Source organism: Adiantum capillus-veneris, chromosome 28 (assembly GCF_014529385.1).
Source record: "Adiantum capillus-veneris isolate H3 chromosome 28, ASM1452938v2, whole genome shotgun sequence".
Lineage (NCBI taxonomy): Eukaryota > Viridiplantae > Streptophyta > Polypodiopsida > Polypodiales > Pteridaceae > Adiantum > Adiantum capillus-veneris.
Genome location: NC_140958.1, coordinates 32,081,193 through 32,098,523, shown reverse-complemented (window position 1 = coordinate 32,098,523; position 17,331 = coordinate 32,081,193). Strand labels below are relative to the sequence as shown.

The following is a 17,331-nucleotide window of genomic DNA, read 5'->3' as shown; positions in this document are numbered from 1 at the left end:
CAAGTAAGCTCGTTTCTTCCGTCGCACAAGGCGTCGAGAAGCAATCCGAGATTGTCCGTAAGTGATGACTCCTAAAAGAAGATCCCTCTGAAGCTGGACTCTCATCTCTCCTCTGTATGAACTGAGTCAGTCTCTGGTGTAAATGTATAACAAGTATATGACCTACCTCCTGAAGTCTGGGTTGTACTATACTGAAATGAAACAGAAAATGTCAAAACTCCATGACCCACTGCTACACCCACTGGTCTGGCTCCCACTATGAAATCCTGAATACAAGGAATAAAGCTCGGTTGTGCCATAACATAGTCCACTGTACTGGCCACATGTCTGTGTGGAAAGCATGTGAAACCGGCTACTCCAGGAAATCGCTGTAAGCCATTAAGTATGGCTAACCATGTGCACTCGTCATCTCCGTGAGGTATCTCCCATACTCCGTCTGCTCTCTGTCATGTGAGAATCTGTCAAGCCCCAACTCACCCATATCCAACTCTCTAAACATCTCATCTGAAGTGTCGTAGAAGACTGTCTGAGAGTTGCTCGTTCGGGCATTGAAGTTCCCTAGGAGGATGATATCACCATCCCTAGAAAACTCCCATATATCATCATCTAGTATAGAGAAAGGCGATTGTCCTCTGGATGCAGCATCTACTGACGTACTGGGGGGGGGGGGGGGGGGGGGGGGGGGGGGGGGGGGGGGGGGGGGGGGCTCTCAACCTCACCCACATGTATCTAGCATGATCAGCGATGCGTACAATATGTAGTAGTGGCTGTAACTCCTCCCTAAATAGCACTGCTACTCCTCCTGAACCTCTACTCCCATGCTCAGATCTCGCGACTATCCTGTGGGCTGTCTCCCATCTGTATCCCACCACATGTGGCATAAGCTGTCCGGGGGTCTGATGCGTCTCTAAGAAGAAAACAATGTCCCTGTCCTTGAAACTGTCCTCAAAGGCACCAACGTCCAACCTCATAGATCCAATACAATTCCAAGTAGCCATCTTCATTGTGGTCCATAGGTCTCACACCGTCGGCACTCTACAATCACCACCTGACCATCTCTATAAAAGGCCATCTTTCCCTTCTCCCTTGCCGCCGTAATCTCTTTCATTACCTCTCATATGCACAAGCTGTGAGAGAGTGAGATCATCACCGAGAAAAATACCTGTCTTCTTGAGAGCATGCCTCTTTCTCAAGAATTCCTTCTTCTCTTCCAAGAAGGGGAAGCGTAGTATGAGAGCTCTCCCTTTTGAAGATTCTCCCGGGCCATCACTCTTCTTGCCCGCTCTCCATGCCTTTGTGTGTGAAGGCTTGTCCACCCCCAGCATGGATGTGAGGCTTGTGACCTCTTTTTCCACATTGTTTATGTCCTTGAGACCGGTTACCCTCACATGTAGAGCCGCATCCTCCTCCTTTGTTCCTCTTTGACGGTCATGTTAATGAGAGAGAGAGAGAGAGAGAGAGAGAGAGAGAGAGAGAGAGAGAGAGAATCCTATGGACGCCAAAGTCAGCCTAGAGGAGTGAGCAAATACATCATTGTGAGTACTTTCCACTTCCGGGAGGCCATGAATGGCATATAAAAAGAGGAACGAAAAGCTACTTCATAAAAAGATGCTTTTCGTAAGGGCGAGCTACATATTGCAAAGGGTTCATCAAAATACTGCTCATGTATCATTCGTTCACAGCTTTAAAAACTTGTGCATGTGAGACAAAATCCAGGAGTACCAACATCAAATAAACTGCCCGACAGCTCTGAAGTATTGACAACACCAGAAACCCCTAGTAAAAGTAGTGGAGTTTAGAGAGAGAGAGAGAGAGAGAGAGAGAGAGAGAGAGAGAGATGTCCGGTTGCATGCATGCCACACGGTATCAGCTTCGATGTGCACACTGTGCATAGGTGAATGCACATACACATTAATGAGCAGTGGTATGTGCATGCGTGGGGTCGCTGATGATTTATGAAAATGAAAATGAATCCTTCCAGAAGCATTTGAAGCCAAACCTTACCTTCTGCACCTCTTGAATTCGTTGTTTTGCCCGTTTCTGCAATTTTCCAAACTTGACATCAAGTTCTGCATACTTTTTATCCCTCGTTTTTACCTCTTCATCCATTTTGCTCTGAGCTGCAAGGAAGCAGATGGAAATACAAGAGAATGTTCATACACAACAGTGTGGCCTACACCATTCAAAATCCACAAAAAAAGGACCTTCTAGAAGCTCCATTGATGCCCCTTCTGCCCTTCGTTCAGCACTTGAAACAGTTGCCCGCAGCTCTGCAATAAGTTCCTCAGATGCAGATTGTGCCATGATGGTCTGCTGCAGCTGCTTCCTTAGGTTCCCAATCTCTTCAGCAAAGTTCAGATCATGCTTTCCACCCTGCTGTTGATACTCTCCTGCTGGCTTAGTTTGCTTACTCTCCTCTTCTAAGTGAGCTTGTGACATATTGTTATCCTTTTGAAGCTGGGCCACGTTGATAGCCTGGAGCAACTTTTCAGTGCCATTCGTTTTATCATAATTAAAGACCTCATTTAGGCCAGATTCCGCAGACTCTAGAGAAGAAGAACAAGGTGACTCATCCACAAAATCTTGCGATTTATCACCATTGGATATTTGATTAGAGGAGAACGGGTGATCAATATCTGCTACACAATCATTTGAGATCATGGAAGCCATGTCTTTTTCAGGATAGTGACCATTGAAAATGGCAACCATATCATCAGAAATTGGATGCTCATTTGCTTCACCTTCCTGTCATCAAGCAAGGAAATTAAAGTGAGGTAAACTGTCCACTAACACAAGCGTAGAACTAAAACTTGATGACACTATTCATTGATGTCCAGTTCCTCCAAAAAGGATGTTTAGAATTTCACAATGTTACCTCCACTGTGGCACTCTCCATGTGTCCTTAGCTGCAGAAACAGAAACTTGTTTCTTGGTCCATGGTCCAATTCAATCCTCCTGAACTTTGATAGAAATTACTCTTTCAGGCTACAAATAAGCATGGTAAGCACCAAAGCAAGACTCACAACAGAATATAAATGTCACAGTTTCACAAGCTCTCTTGTACAAAAGCTTCAAGAAACACGGGATGCAACTCCTTGTGTGCCAAAAGTACATCGTAGCTGCTAAGCTTTAGTAATCTTGTTGAGAAAGTAACAATCCACATCTCTGCAACAATCGAGAAGAGAAAGGAACATATGTTCTTCAGTTATGAATGCCTCGCTGGAAAAACCCACTAAAGAACATCCAGGTGCAAGCAGCCTAACATGAACCAAAAAAAAACCATTTGTAAAATTTGTTCCATTGTATTCACAGGCAACTAAAAAAGTATGGATTTATAATTCTGAGTTCCTATACAGAACCTCACATGCAGATTTGCATTGGTGTAGGATACTGGACTGATGCTCCTTTCTACATCATTATGGTGCCATAAAGAGCACCAGGAAGATTTATGTAGGTGTAACACACAGTGTTCCTAGCTTTTGCCATTCATGCATCATTATTTTTGTACAACGAGGAAACATTAGCCAACACCTAGAGAAGAACACCTGACAAGGCAATAGAAGGACAATAAAGGACCAAATCAAGACCGACGCTTATGCAAAATCCAAAGCTCCCAGAGATCCTTTTCCCCTTTCTTCACTGCTATGACAGAAAAAGCTACGAGCCCTCAGGCCCTCCAATTACGTTACAAAGATACTTAGTTGTCAGTAGCCAACAAGGGCATCATTGATCCACATTGCAGCCAAATACTTGCCAGTTACTGAGACTTATTTTCAAAGATGTGACACTTTCAACAATGTAGTGCACAAGCGAGAGAGAGCGCGTGTGTGTGCGCGCGCGCGTAACAATGGAGAAAAGAGAAGAGGAGTCCTATGTTTGCAGGGGCAACAACTCACTATGAATATGTGAGCCCCCTTATTCTATTATGTACATAAAAGAATAAGTGTAGTGGATGGGCACCTACCGGCCACATTGGGCTTTACCCCAACACCTCCCATGTAAAGGAAAATGTGGCCGTGAGGGAGAAAACAAAAAGGAATCGTACAAAACCTGTACAAGGTCATCATCAAGTATGACCTCAGCCAAAGCCCACTGGCTCAGTGACTTTGTGTGCATCCAGCTCCAACTATAGAGGAAGCACAAATCGATCAATTGACAATACCCAAAGCCTTGCTAACTCATACACCAAGAAGTCAAAATACAGCATAAATTTAGGCATAAACTGTCCAAGAGAACTATCAGGAAATATGCCGATCAATGTAATGAGACAAGTGAGCAACACCGCACAAATGATGCCAAAAACCCGCTCTAATCCAAGAGCACTATGAGATAATTGATGAATCTATCATCGACAATCTCCCTAATGACATAATCTGGTGAGCAAACACTCTCACAATGCGATACCAAAACACTATGGCAAAGCAACCACTAAGTGCAAAAATGCAATCAAACGCGACTGCAAACCATGCGCATGAACACACAAACTTGCGAAAAAATCTGGTAAAGTTTTGACAATATTCCAGCTATCTAACCGTAATAACCAATCATGCCATAAACACGCTCAAAACCATGAACAAGTCATGCGCAAAATTCGCACTCAAGCATACATGAGTTGCCCCAAAGTCTCAACTCTCCGAACCTAGAAAACAGTCCTACAATCCAAAACAGAAAATGGATCAACTGTACTCTACAAGCGAGACAACTACTCGCAAGAACCTTGATGCAAACCAGCCCCAATATAGCACAAATTGATGCTCAAAATTAGCTGAAAATCAGCCCACATATAGCATTGCAAAACGGAGAATATCATCGCTAAAAAGCACACATCATGTGCATCCACATGGCAATACAAACGAGCATCAAAGCATGCACTGAACGTGCATCAAATGAGCATCCGAATCAACTGAAAAATCAGCTCACAACCATGCCAAAATGCCTGCAAAACTTTCTGCAAATCCGTGCACCACACTCTCCAAAATTGGCTCAATTGCACGAGTCAACATGCATAACCTTTGATGAATCTGCTCTCAAATCCTGAGAGTCCACGAGAGTGCATACCTCCACCAAATGTTCTCATCTTATGCACACAAATTTGCTGAATTTTCAGCCCACACTCTCTTCACTGAAAGCAAACCATAAGTGCACAAAGCAAGAGAACCAAGCTCAATCCGAGCTCTCTAGATGTAGCAAACCAACTCCGAAAGCACTCTAAATCACCACAATACGCATACATGGTCTGCATATCAATTTGCTAGTGTAGACTTGCGTATGCCTACATATACACACGTCAAAAACTCTTGCAGCGCAAAGAACTTGTATGCAAAAGAACCAGCAAAAGTAGACCACCCTTTTGAATAAAGTAGATAACTCTCAAACCGTACGGAATTTGCAAAAATTTCCTTCTGCAAAGTTGTATAGCGCGCAAAAACAGTCAAGACTCACGAGAATCAACCTGAAACGCTGATTCTAACCAGGAGAAATCTCATCTACAAAAATCTGCAGCCTGTCCTATACGACATGTAGGCAGTTTGAGCAACGTAACTCAAAAGTGGTGAGGATTTTGAGAAAACTTTCTCTTGTAGAGCTGAAGAGCATAAAAAACTGGTCAAAAAATGCGAAAAACGGACTGAATATAAACCTTTTGACAAACCAAAACCAATCTGCAAAAACATGCTAAAGTTTTGTTGTGTTTTCTGCTTCACCGCCTACTTCTTTACCGAGCTCCAATGGTGCTCTCCAATCCTCATGCTTTGATACTAGTTGAAGTGCGCGTGTGTGTGTGCAGCAATGGAGAAGAGAGAGAAAGAGGAGACCTATGTTTGCAGGGACAAAACTCGCTATGATTATGTGAGTCCCCTTATTCTATTATGTACATAAAAGAATAAGTGTAGTAAGCGGGCACCTGGCCTAATTGGTCACATTAGGCTTTACCCCAACAAATAACCGTGAAGAGAATTTGAATGTAGGACACACATCGTCACACATTGCTATCCAAGACAAGCTCGTAAACCTTGAATCTCTATTTGAAACAATAGATATGGCATCCCATGAATCTGAAAGATTTGCGATACAAACAGTTTAGCCAAATGCTCGGCCTTCATTGTCTTCGTCACTGGTACAAAGTTTGCTTGCTTCGCGAACCTATTAAGATGGTCAAAATACCATCATGCCCACCTTGATCTTTGGTCGATCTAGAAAAGGTGAGAAAGATCGGGTTGATCAATCTCCTCCTAGAGTTGCACAAACGGTCTCTTCCGGTGGCAGGTGTTGTCTATGGTGAGGCTGTGTAGGACATGCTTTAAGGTGCAGCGGAATGAATGTTTGACTTTGCTCAAGATGAGTGCTCCAGAATGTGCTCAAGGTTCCTTTTGTTCTTATGGAAGGGAGAGCCTTCCTTTCTTAATGAGAGAGTGCAATGATCACAAACAAAGTGAATGGACACTGTGCGTGCAAGTGTATGAGACTGAGGGATAGAGAAAGAAGAGAGATACGACACCAGAGACATTGTAAAACCCTCCTCCGAAGGCCCCACTCTCGTTGGAACTTGGCGGAAGTGGTCTACGATTGATTGCACAAACTGGTACAAAGTGTATGCATGAAACTGATGCAAGTCTAGGCTAGGTCGATGTCAACGATGGAGATGGCGAGACCGACTCTATGGCTGAAATCTGCTACTCTTTATCTGCTGTCCAAAAACGCTGCTGGCTGAATTCTGCTGTTGCCGAAAACACTATGGAAAACGCTGATTTTGCTGGTCTTTAGGGCTGAAAATCTGCATCTACTGTGGGGCTGAATGGGCTGAGGAAAAACACTGAAATGGACCTGCTGAAATATCGCCAATGGCTGAAATCTGTGGAGCTTCTTGCTGGGATGAAAAACGCTAGAAGATGGGATCTGTATGGCGATGACTTCCTGCTGAAAATGCTATGCTGAGGCTGATAAGGGCAATGATGCTTGGTTGAGAAAAACGCTAGGTATTGAGTCCTTGCTTGGAGGGGAAAGTCGCCACCAAGGGGTTCTTGCTTGAGAAGTTGCCTGTTGAGCGGTGGAGCTCCTGCTGCCTCTCCTGCCAATTAGTGCTAGTCTATTCAATTTGCCCTACCTACTTTCCAACAAAAGTCACTTAAAAATAGTAAGTGAAAAATGTCAAAAATAGGTAAAATAGGCTAAATGCACTGGAAAATTCCCCTGAAGGATTCTGATGGATTCTGATGGGAATGCTTATGATCATGCTATGTGCAACCAGAGGATATGCATCTACACTAAGTGACTGGGCATGCACGGTCTACGAATAGACTCACAAAAGTGCCAGAACACTTCTAAATCTAGACTGACTGGACCGATTGAACCCTTGTTGTGTTGTAGCTTGTCCACGGACACAAAGGGTTGGATGTGTCACGTGACACATGCTCTAGCTAGGTGCACCATCTTGTGGCAACGTAAGCGCTGGTAGGACCAGCTATGACTAAGATCCTCTCTGTGTGGACTAAGAAAAGCGAGACAAAATTAATAATCCCTGGAATGTATGTTTCAGTGGTGGTAAAGATTTGAACTCTAGGGAGCTTGTCGAACCCCCGGTATTACTCTTATCGAAATTGTCCGCCAAAGTCTCTCTCAGTGACTGCTCAAGTATATGTGGAAAGGAGATGGTGAGGAGGTATCTCGGAACGAACTGTCTACTTCCGAACTCCTCGACAGCGAACTCTGTGTACCATTGCATAAAGTAGAGCACCCATCCAGCTGCTATAATCAGGGAGCAGATGCTGCTGCTAAAGGATCAGATGGCACACTTCTAGATCGACACCCTTTATATTAGAGTGCTCCCATGTAAATACGTTTTTATAGAAGGAATGTGTAATTGCAATGACAAGAATTAATAACGACAACACTAGAGGAAACTGCTAGTGTCACAAAATCATAACGTGGCATGACCACCCGCGGACAGAGTATGATGACGTGGCTGCTGGCAGACTGCATCCGGATTTCACAATGACAAACGCCACGTGGCACCAGTACATATTTTTTTGGATTTACGCTCACTGCTGACGTGGACAGAGTATGGATTTCCTAGATTTGCCCTGACAGGTGCGACATGCAAGCTTGTACGGATTTTCGTAAATTGTGCAAGCTACTTTTGCTGGCAAATTTTTGACCAATTGCTTATGGGATTATTTGCTTTTGAGTTAGAAGCTTTCGTGGCTCTGCTTTTGGGGCATCCCTTGTAAGAATAAATAGACCCTTAGAGGACTTACTCTTCATAGCATCTGGACGCAAAGTCTGAGAGCAAAGAACCCCTCAAGAGTTGTACTTTGCTCAAGCATTAATATAAAAGAAATACCGAAAGGGGCGCCAGTCTTTGGGGCCAATCTCTCTCGGCATGGAACTACATCGGACTGTGTCGACCAAATTGAGCTATGATTTTAAAGTTGTAAAGTATTTTAAGTGATTCTCTAGCGTGTCGTGCCGGATTCTCGACTTGGAGTGCCCAAGCCTGTGACGGCAGGCTGCTAGTGATAGTTGTAATGTGAAGGGCACCACGTGCCAACAGAAACAAAAATACGAGGCAACTTTAAACACTTCAAAACAACTGAACTCACAGAGTGTACACGGCACACGAGAAGGGGAGTGTCGGAGTTTCACCCCAAGAGAGTATTGGCCCCATACCCTGGCGCCCCTTTCGGTATTTCTTTATATTGCTTGAACTTAGTACAACGGCGGGGTCACCTATCTGCACCTTCACCCGGAAGACTGTCAAATAAGGAGCGATGGCCACATATTTGAAGGCCCTTGGCCCTGAAAAGCAATTACATGAAAAGCTACAAGCCTAAACGCATCAGGTTCCAAAAGCATCTGTACATTTTATTCAAAAAGGAAGCACTTTTACAGAGCCAATCAGTATGATTTTCTCGATGACAAGGGCAAAAAGACCAAGGCATTCAAAGAGGGAGGACGGGCAGTAAAGTTTGAGTACTTTTTAGGGTTTCGAGATGCTCCCAAGGCTTTAGCTTTATCCGACAGTTTGACATAGCATTTTCTGGAGGCCATTGTACAGAGCACTCCAAGATTAGACGGGCAACATCCTTTTTGAAAGGCAATGCACGGACACGGTGATTCACTCTTTTGTTAAGAAAAGAAGCACCGACAAAGTGGCTGAAGTTTAAGAAACTCTTTATTTGTTCAATGTTTTGACCTGAACAAAAGAACGCCAAGATTTTCTCCACACTCATGCCGATTGCTTTTCAAAGGGACTGTCAGGCGAGTTACCGCCCGCTCGTCTTGGATCTGAACCTGGAAGCACACCACCGAACCGGCCACCTTACCATGTGAGCCGAGCACAAAATGAAGAGATTATGAACTACCTCTTGGAAAAGGGTCTTGTCCAGCCTAGTACTTCACCGTATTGCTCTCCATTTTGTTGGTTCTGAAGAAAGACGGATCTTGGAGAATGTGCATCGATTATAGAGCTCTCAACAAAATCACCATCAAGAACAGATTTCTGATTCCTAGGATCGATGATATACTCGACAGATTACAGGGATCCTCATGCTTTAGCAGGATTGATTTGAGGAGTAACTATCATCAGATCAGAATCGCGTCGGGAGACATCCACAAGACAGCTTTTCGAACGACTTTTGGGTTATTTGAGTTTTTGGTGATGCCTTTTGGCTTAACCAATGCTCCAGCGACATTTAACCGGATGATGGACAGGATTTTTCGATAGTACAGGCTATTCGTTGGCACTTTCTTTGACGATATCATTGTTTTCTCCAAGAATGAGACAGAACACAGAGATCATCTACTTCAGGTCTTTCAGGCATTACGAGATCACAAGTTAGTGATTAATGCAAAGAAAAGTGAATTTTTCCTACCAAAGATACACTTTTTGGGACACATTGTCTCAGCAGCGGGAGTGCAAATGCACCCGGCCAAGATAGAGACTATCCATGATTGGCCCGATTTAAAGAATGTCCATGAAGTAAGAAGCTTCTTGGGACTGTGTTCGTACTACAGGCGGTTCATTCGAAAGTTTGCACAGGTTGCTTCCCCTTTGCATATCTTGACACAGAAAGGAGTCCCTTTCTCGTGGGGACCCACAGAAGTGACTGCCTTTCAGGAATTGAAAAAGAATTTGACTACAGGACCAATTCTTGACTTTGCCGGATTTGCAGAAGTCGTTTGCAGTATATTTGTGATACTTGTGGTCGTAGTCTAGATGCGGTCTTAATGCAAGAAGGCCAATGTCATTGCCTATGAGAGCCGATTGTTTTCAAGGCCAGAATTGACAGTACAAACATGTGAGAAATAGCTTTTGGCGGCTATCCATGCTCTTATTCAGTGGCGACATTACCTACTCGGAGTCGATTTTACGATTTTTACAGATGATGGGAGTTTACGCTACTTCTTGTCACGGAAGCAGTTATCCGAAAAAGCAGATGCGGTGGGCAAACATCTTGTCACGGTTTACTTCCGGATTGTCCATGTGCATGGACAGAAGAAATTGGTGGCAAATACTTTGTCCCGAAAGCCGTTGGTTCTGGCTATTTCCGCGATACATGTCACAAAGTGATGACGTGGCGGACAGCAGAAACCCTAATTTCTGCCAAAAACCCTAAAATTCCTGCAAACCCTAATTTCTGCCAGAAACCCTAATTTCCGGAAATCACGGAGGCGGATTATTAAAAAAAAAAAAAAAAAAAAATTTTGGAAAATGATGAGCGACGCGAATTTTGCTTTTGCTTTTTTTTTATTAAAAAAAAGAGAAAAGACTCTCAAGAGAGAGAGAGAACTGATGCTTTTGATTTTAAAAGCTTTTGGGGCTCTGCTTTTGGGCATCCCTTGTAACCTTTAAATTAGTGGTGAGGGCCTCACTTCTCAGAGCATCTGGACGCAGAGTCTGAGAGTGAAACCCTAACCGCTCTCTTGTACTTTGATGATTGATTAATATAAAAAGAAAGATCGAAAGGGGCGCCAGTCTTTGGGGCCAATATCTCTAGGCACGGAACTCCGCCGGGCCAGTGCAAATCTATTGTGATCTGTGAATTGTTTTGAAGTGGTTATTTGGTGCTGTCGCGGTTGATTCTTGACTTGGAGTGTCCAAGTTTGTTACAGTGGTATCAGAGCACGGCCAATTTCTCTTTTACGGGAAATCCGATCCCCGAATTTTTTTTCCGCGGCACCTATGGCTTCAGGCAATGATCAGTCGACTCCCTCTGCATCTGGAGATGCGGGCTGGGATCACAGCGAAGATTCAGACAGAGAGTATGGCCCGCCTCGGCCTACTCAGGCGGAGCAAAGAGAGATGGAGTGTCGTCAATTGATTGGCGATGCAACAAAGATGATGCTCAATTTTGCCAAGGACCCGAAGATGGCAAAATATATGAACCAGACCTCTTTGAAAAAGGTACACATGGAGTGCCAGAGAACCACAACACCACTCCCGAAACCCGCTCTCAAGAAACCTTCTGCCTCCAAGAAATATACGGAGAAGGAACTGGAGAACGTGGTTGATGCACGGATTGCTCAGCTTTTTGACACGCAAAAGAAAGCCAAAAAGCACGGCAAAAAGCAGAAGAAAGGCACTGACTTCCCGGGATATTTGGGTCGTCGGTTGACATTTGACAAGGCAAAGAAACGGAAGAAGCGTGTTCGATTTGAAGGAGTACCAGTTCTTCTTCTTCTTCTTCTGACAGTTCTTCTCGCTCCTCGGATTCGAGCGAAGAAGACAGAAAAGGTAAAAAGCGAAGCAAGAAGCAACGCTTTGGAAAGGGCAAGGCAAAGAAGGCTAAATCTCGCCCAGAGACTGACAGTTCTACTGAGGACTCGTCTACAGACAGCTCAGATTCCGATGACGGAAAGTTTTATGCGAACAAGAAGAATTTTTACAAAGCCAACCAGTATGACTTTCTCGAAGATAAAAGCAAGAAAGTCCGAGAGTTTAAGGAAGGTGGCCACTCGATCAAGTTTGATACTTTTCAGGAGACTCAGATGCTTCGAAGGCTGTGTCTTTGACATCGCTTTCGCGGGAGAACGCTATTCAGAGCACTCCAAGATTCGGAGAGCTGCCTCTTACTTTAAGGGGAATGCTCGTACTTGGTGGTCCACGCTTCTATTAAGCAAGACTGTGCCAGTTACATGGCTGAAATTCAAGAGGCTTTTTATTTCTTCTTGGTTGACTCAAGAGTTCGAGCGAGATATACGAGCTACTTGGAACCATCTCCGGATGACCAAGAGCGATACAGTGAATTCTTATTGTGAAAGATTCTGGAGCTCTTTTCTACCCGCCTCTTCATTCAAGAAGATCTCATTCAGAGAACAGATTGAGCGGTTTACCTTGGGTCTACCTACAGAGATCCGAGATCACTGCTTGGAACAGAAGTCAGCTTCTATTCAGGAGTTGATGAGTCATGCGAAGCGGGGCTTTGCCATTCACTCTGGCAGTCTGACCTACCCCACAGATGAGGCCATGACACAACGAGCCGAACAGACTTCTGGGAATGAAAGTAGAATGAAAAAGAGCAACCCAGAGAAAAAAAAAGGATGCACGACCCAAGCTTACTCCTGAGGAGAGAGCTCGCTTCATCAGAGAGGGGAAGTGCTTTGGATGCGGCGAACATGGACATATTTCCGCGAAGTGCCCTGATAAGGCACAGAAAGAACAGAATGATAAAGACGACGACAGGTCTGAGAGTTCGAGAGCAGCTGAGGAATGTGGCAGAAAAGGCAGATAGAAAAGTAGAACTGGTACCACATGGAGTGGGACTTGCACCGAATCAAATGAATGAAAGTACAAACTTTGCCGCTTTTTTTTTGGGGCAAAGTGAAGGATCAGGAAGCTCTTTTGAAGGAGCCAAGGCCAACTTCTTTTCACTTGGAAATGGCGGCTCGATTTGGAACTACGCCCGACAGACTGACGCCACAGGCGGAGGTAGTTCGACTGGCACCCAGATGGGATGTTGCCATTACACCGAGCATTGGCAAACTTCGTTTGCAATGACAGGGGTGTTTAGGGCACGCGAGTGACGTTCTACTCAGGATCCCTTGGTACCACAAGAACTACGCCGTGGTTGACTACCGGGCCGAGAAAGCGACTTTGATAAATGAAGGGCTTAGAGATTGTACTTGATGAACTTCAGTTTTCTTACTCATTCTTTTGGGAGAACTGAACGATGGATAAAGGTTGAATATGTTTTGACCTGAAGAAAAGAACGCCACGATTTTTTTTTCTCCACGCTCATGCCGATTGCTTTTGAGAGGGCCTGAAGATCATACCATTGATCTGATATCTGGAAGCACGCCACCGAATCGGCCACCCTCAGTGAAAGACCTCTTGGAAAAGGGTCTTGTCCAGCCTAGTACTTCACCGTATTGCTCTCCAGTGTTGTTCGTTTTGAAGAAAGACGGATCTTGGAGAATGTGCATCGATTATAGCACTCTCAACGAAATCACCATCAAGAACAGATTTCTGATTCCTAGGATCGATGATATACTCGACAGGTTACAGGGATCCTCGTGCTTTAGCAGGATTGACTTGAAGAGTGGATATCATCAGATCAAGATAGCACCAGGAGATGTCTACAAGACAGCTTTTCGGACGACTTTTGGGTTATTTGAGTTTTTGGTGATGCCTTTTGGCTTAACCAATGCTCCTGCGACATTTAACCGGATGATGGACAGGATTTTTCGAGAGTACAGGCTATTTGTTGGCACTTTCTTTGACGACATCATTGTTTTCTCCAAGAATGAGACAGAACACAGAGATCATCTGCTTCAAGTCTTTCAGGCATTACCAGATCACACGTTAGTGATTAATGCAAAGAAAAGTGAATTTTTCCTACTAGAGATACACTTTTTGGGACACATTGTGTCAGCAGCAGGAGTGCGAATGTACCTGGCCAAGATAGAGACTATCCGTGATTGGCCCGATTTGAGGAATGTCCATGAAGTTAGAAGCTTCTTGGGACTGTGTTCGTACTACAGGCGGTTCATACGAAAGTTTGCAGAGGTTGCTTCCCCTTTGCATATCTTGACACAGAAAAGAGTACCTTTTTCGTGCGGACCCCCAGAGGTGACTACCTTTCAGACGTTGAAAGAGAAATTGACTACGGGACCTATTTTGACTTTGCCGGACTTGCAGAAGTCATTTGAAGTATATTGTGATGCTTGTGGTCGTAGTCTGGGTGCGGTCTTGATGCAAGAAGGCCATGTCATAGCTTACGAGAGCCGTTTGTTCTCTAGGCCACAGATGACAGCACAGATCTATGGGAAAGAGCTTTTGGCGGTTATCCACGCTCTTACTCAGTGGCGGAATTACCTACTCGGAGCGGATTTTACTGTCTTTACAGACCATCAGAGTTTGCGCTACTTCTTGTCACAGAAGCAGCTTTCGGAAAAGCGGATGCGGTGGGTGAACATCTTGTCACAGTTCCACTTCCAGATTGTCCATGTGCAGGGACAGAAGAATGTGGTGGCAGATGCTTTGTCTCGGAAACCGTTGGTTCTGGCTATTTCCGCGATACATCATAGGAGCTTCGAGGATATGGTCGATCAGTGTGCCACAGATACAGATTTTGCAGATATTTTCACACGGATACGGGATGGGGAGACAGTAGCTGGATACTCCCTTCGGGAAGGCTACTTGATGAAAACGACTATGTTGTGCGTTACACAGCCGTTGAGGGAAAAGGTTATGATTGATTGCCACTGTCCACCTTTTACGGGTCACCGCGGCATTGCTACCACCATGAAAGGGGTAGAGAGAGATTTCTTTTGGCGGAGACTGAAGAAGGATGTGGAAGAGTTTGTGCGCAGTTGCTTAGTATGCCAGAAGGTCAAGTTTGACAGGCATAAGGCACAGGGATTGTTACAGCCTTTACCCATACCCACCCGCCCCTGGGAAAATATTGAAATGGATTTCTTTTTTTTTTATCTCCCGAGAATACAGAATGATCACGATGATTTTCCGATTACATGGCACGCCTGAGACGATTGTCTCCGACAGAGACCCCAGATTTATGAGTTTGTTTTGGAAGGCAATGTGGGAGAACATTGGCACGCGGTTGCAGTTCTCGTCATCGTTCCACTTGCAGACTGACGGGCAATCTGAGATTGCCAATTCAGTGATTTTAGATTTATTGAAGTCTTGTATCTCGCATCAGAAGACTCAATGGGAAAAGAACTTACCTTTGGTGGAATTTGCCTACAATAACACGATACACTCTTCGACGGGGAAGATGCCATGTGAGATTGTTGAAACTGCTGCGAAGGTTCCATCCTTCCTGAGCACGAAAGATTAGAAATTTGAAGCGGATGTATATTCGCGAGATTTGGATACGGCTTTTGCCAAGGTTCGCAAGACTTTGCAGGAGTCTCAAGAACGACAGAAAAGGCAGCGGATCGCCATCGTCGCGACTGGAAACTGAAGGAGGATGATTGGGTGCTCTTACTTTTGAGAAGGCACGCCTAAGAAAGAAACAGGGAAAGGAGAGGCTTTTTCCAAAGCTTAGTATGTGATACTACGGACCTTTCCAGATTACTGACAAGATAAATGATGTCTCCTTCCGATTGAAACTGCCAGATACTTGGAGGATTCACAATGCATTGCATGTGAGTCTCTTGAAACCTGTTAAGGGTGATGTGTCTGATGATGGGGAGCCTGATGAGCAACCCAAAGTGGAAGAAAACGAGGAGATCCTTGTTCCTGAACAGATTTTGGCACATAATGATACGAAGAAAGGTAAAGTCCGAAGGCGGTTCTTGGTTAAGTTCAAGAACTTTCCTGCATTTGATGCGAAGTGGATGGAGGAGGAGGACCTAGCAGATACTCCTCGGATTGTGAAACTTTACCTCGATGTTTTGGTTTAGCATAGTCTACTCCAAACGGAAACCAGAACTCAGCTTGGCCGAAGATCTAGTGCAGTGGGATGCACAAGAGGGGAGTTACTCCGCTCCTTTGTCAACAGATGCCTCGATTTTGATACTAAAGTCACTGATGTCTCTTTGAGCTTCAGGGATACTGAGAGCTGACAGTATTCTGCTGGATGACTTTATGAAATGGAATTCCTGATTATGATACTGATTTGTTTTTGACTTCTTGTGAGTGCAGGAACTGGTAGACGAAATGACTGCAGCATTTTGGTCTACTTGATCTCGAATAGACATGGTTGCAATAGGGGTTAGTCAATCGGACATCGATGAGGTCCCGATTGGACCTAGATGTGATTGCTAGCTACATTGCCGATAAATCATGGTCTAAGATCCGAATGAATGTTGAATGTCATGTGATGTCCTGTGATGTCTGGTGATGTCCTGTGATGTCATGTGATGTGACTGTCGATTTTGTACATGTGCTAGATGTGTGTTTCTAGTACGTAGGTACTAACAGTCAGTGTCTGCTAAGACGGTTTATGGCTTTTGTCGGTTTTGCAGGCGTAATCGCGGTCGATTACAATGCTTTCAAGAGGGGGGTATGTCACAAAGTGATGACGTGGCGGACAACAGAAACCCTAATTTCTGCAGGAAACCCTAAAATTCCTGCAAACCCTAATTTCTGCCAAAAACCCTAATTTCCGGAAATCACGGAGACGGATTATTATTAAAAAAAAAAAAAAAGGAAAATGATGAGCGACGCGAATTTTGCTTTTGCTTTTTTTTAATTAAAAAAAAGAGAAAAGACTCTCAAGAGAGAGAGAGAACTGATGCTTTTGATTTTAAAAGCTTTTGGGGCTCTGCTTTTGGGCATCCCTTGTAACCTTTAAATTAGTGGTGAGGGCCTCACTTCTCAGAGCATCTGGACGCAGAGTCTGAGAGTGAAACCCTAACCGCTCTCTTGTACTTTGATGATTGATTAATATAAAAAGAAAGATCGAAAGGGGCGCCAGTCTTTGGGGCCAATATCTCTAGGCACGGAACTCCGCCGGGCCAGTGCAAATCTATTGTGATCTGTGAATTGTTTTGAAGTGGTTATTTGGTGCTGTCGCGGTTGATTCTTGACTTGGAGTGTCCAAGTTTGTTACAATACATCATAGAAACTTCGAGGTATTGGTTGGTAAGTACGCCACAGATAAAGATTTTGCAAATGTATTCCGTTGAATACAGAAAGGGGAGATGGTAGCGGACTATTCCATTCGGGATAGCTACTTGATGAAGAAAACCATGTTGTGCGTTGCACAGCCGTTGAGGGAAAAGGTTATGACTGAATGCCACCGTCCGCCTTTTACGGGTCACCGCGGCATTGCTACCACCTTGAAAGGGGTAGAGAGATAATTCTTTTGGCCGAGACTCAAGAAGGATGTGGAAGAGTTTGTGCGCAGTATGCCAGAAGGTCAAGTTTCA

At 44.4% G+C, this 17,331-nt stretch overlaps 1 protein-coding gene across 4 annotated transcripts in view; it reads right to left on the bottom strand.

Annotated features, from left to right (window-relative positions):
- ATGRIP (Golgi-localized GRIP domain-containing protein) overlaps positions 1-17,331 on the bottom strand; it is a 172,719-nt gene that overhangs the window by 139,015 nt on the left and 16,373 nt on the right. The window contains exons 2-5 of one of the 4 annotated variants that reach the window (XM_086504852.1): positions 3,024-3,165; positions 2,876-2,955; positions 2,205-2,745; positions 2,005-2,120 (exon numbers count right to left, since the gene is read on the bottom strand). In XM_086504852.1, the coding sequence (XP_086360978.1) occupies positions 2,005-2,120; positions 2,205-2,745; positions 2,876-2,896 (678 nt within the window). In that variant the 5' untranslated portion in view covers positions 2,897-2,955; positions 3,024-3,165. Of the gene's footprint in view, positions 1-2,004; positions 2,121-2,204; positions 2,746-2,875; positions 3,166-17,331 lie in introns of all 4 variants that reach the window. The other 3 variants (XM_086504854.1, XM_086504853.1, XR_015187007.1) reach the window with 3 other exon arrangements.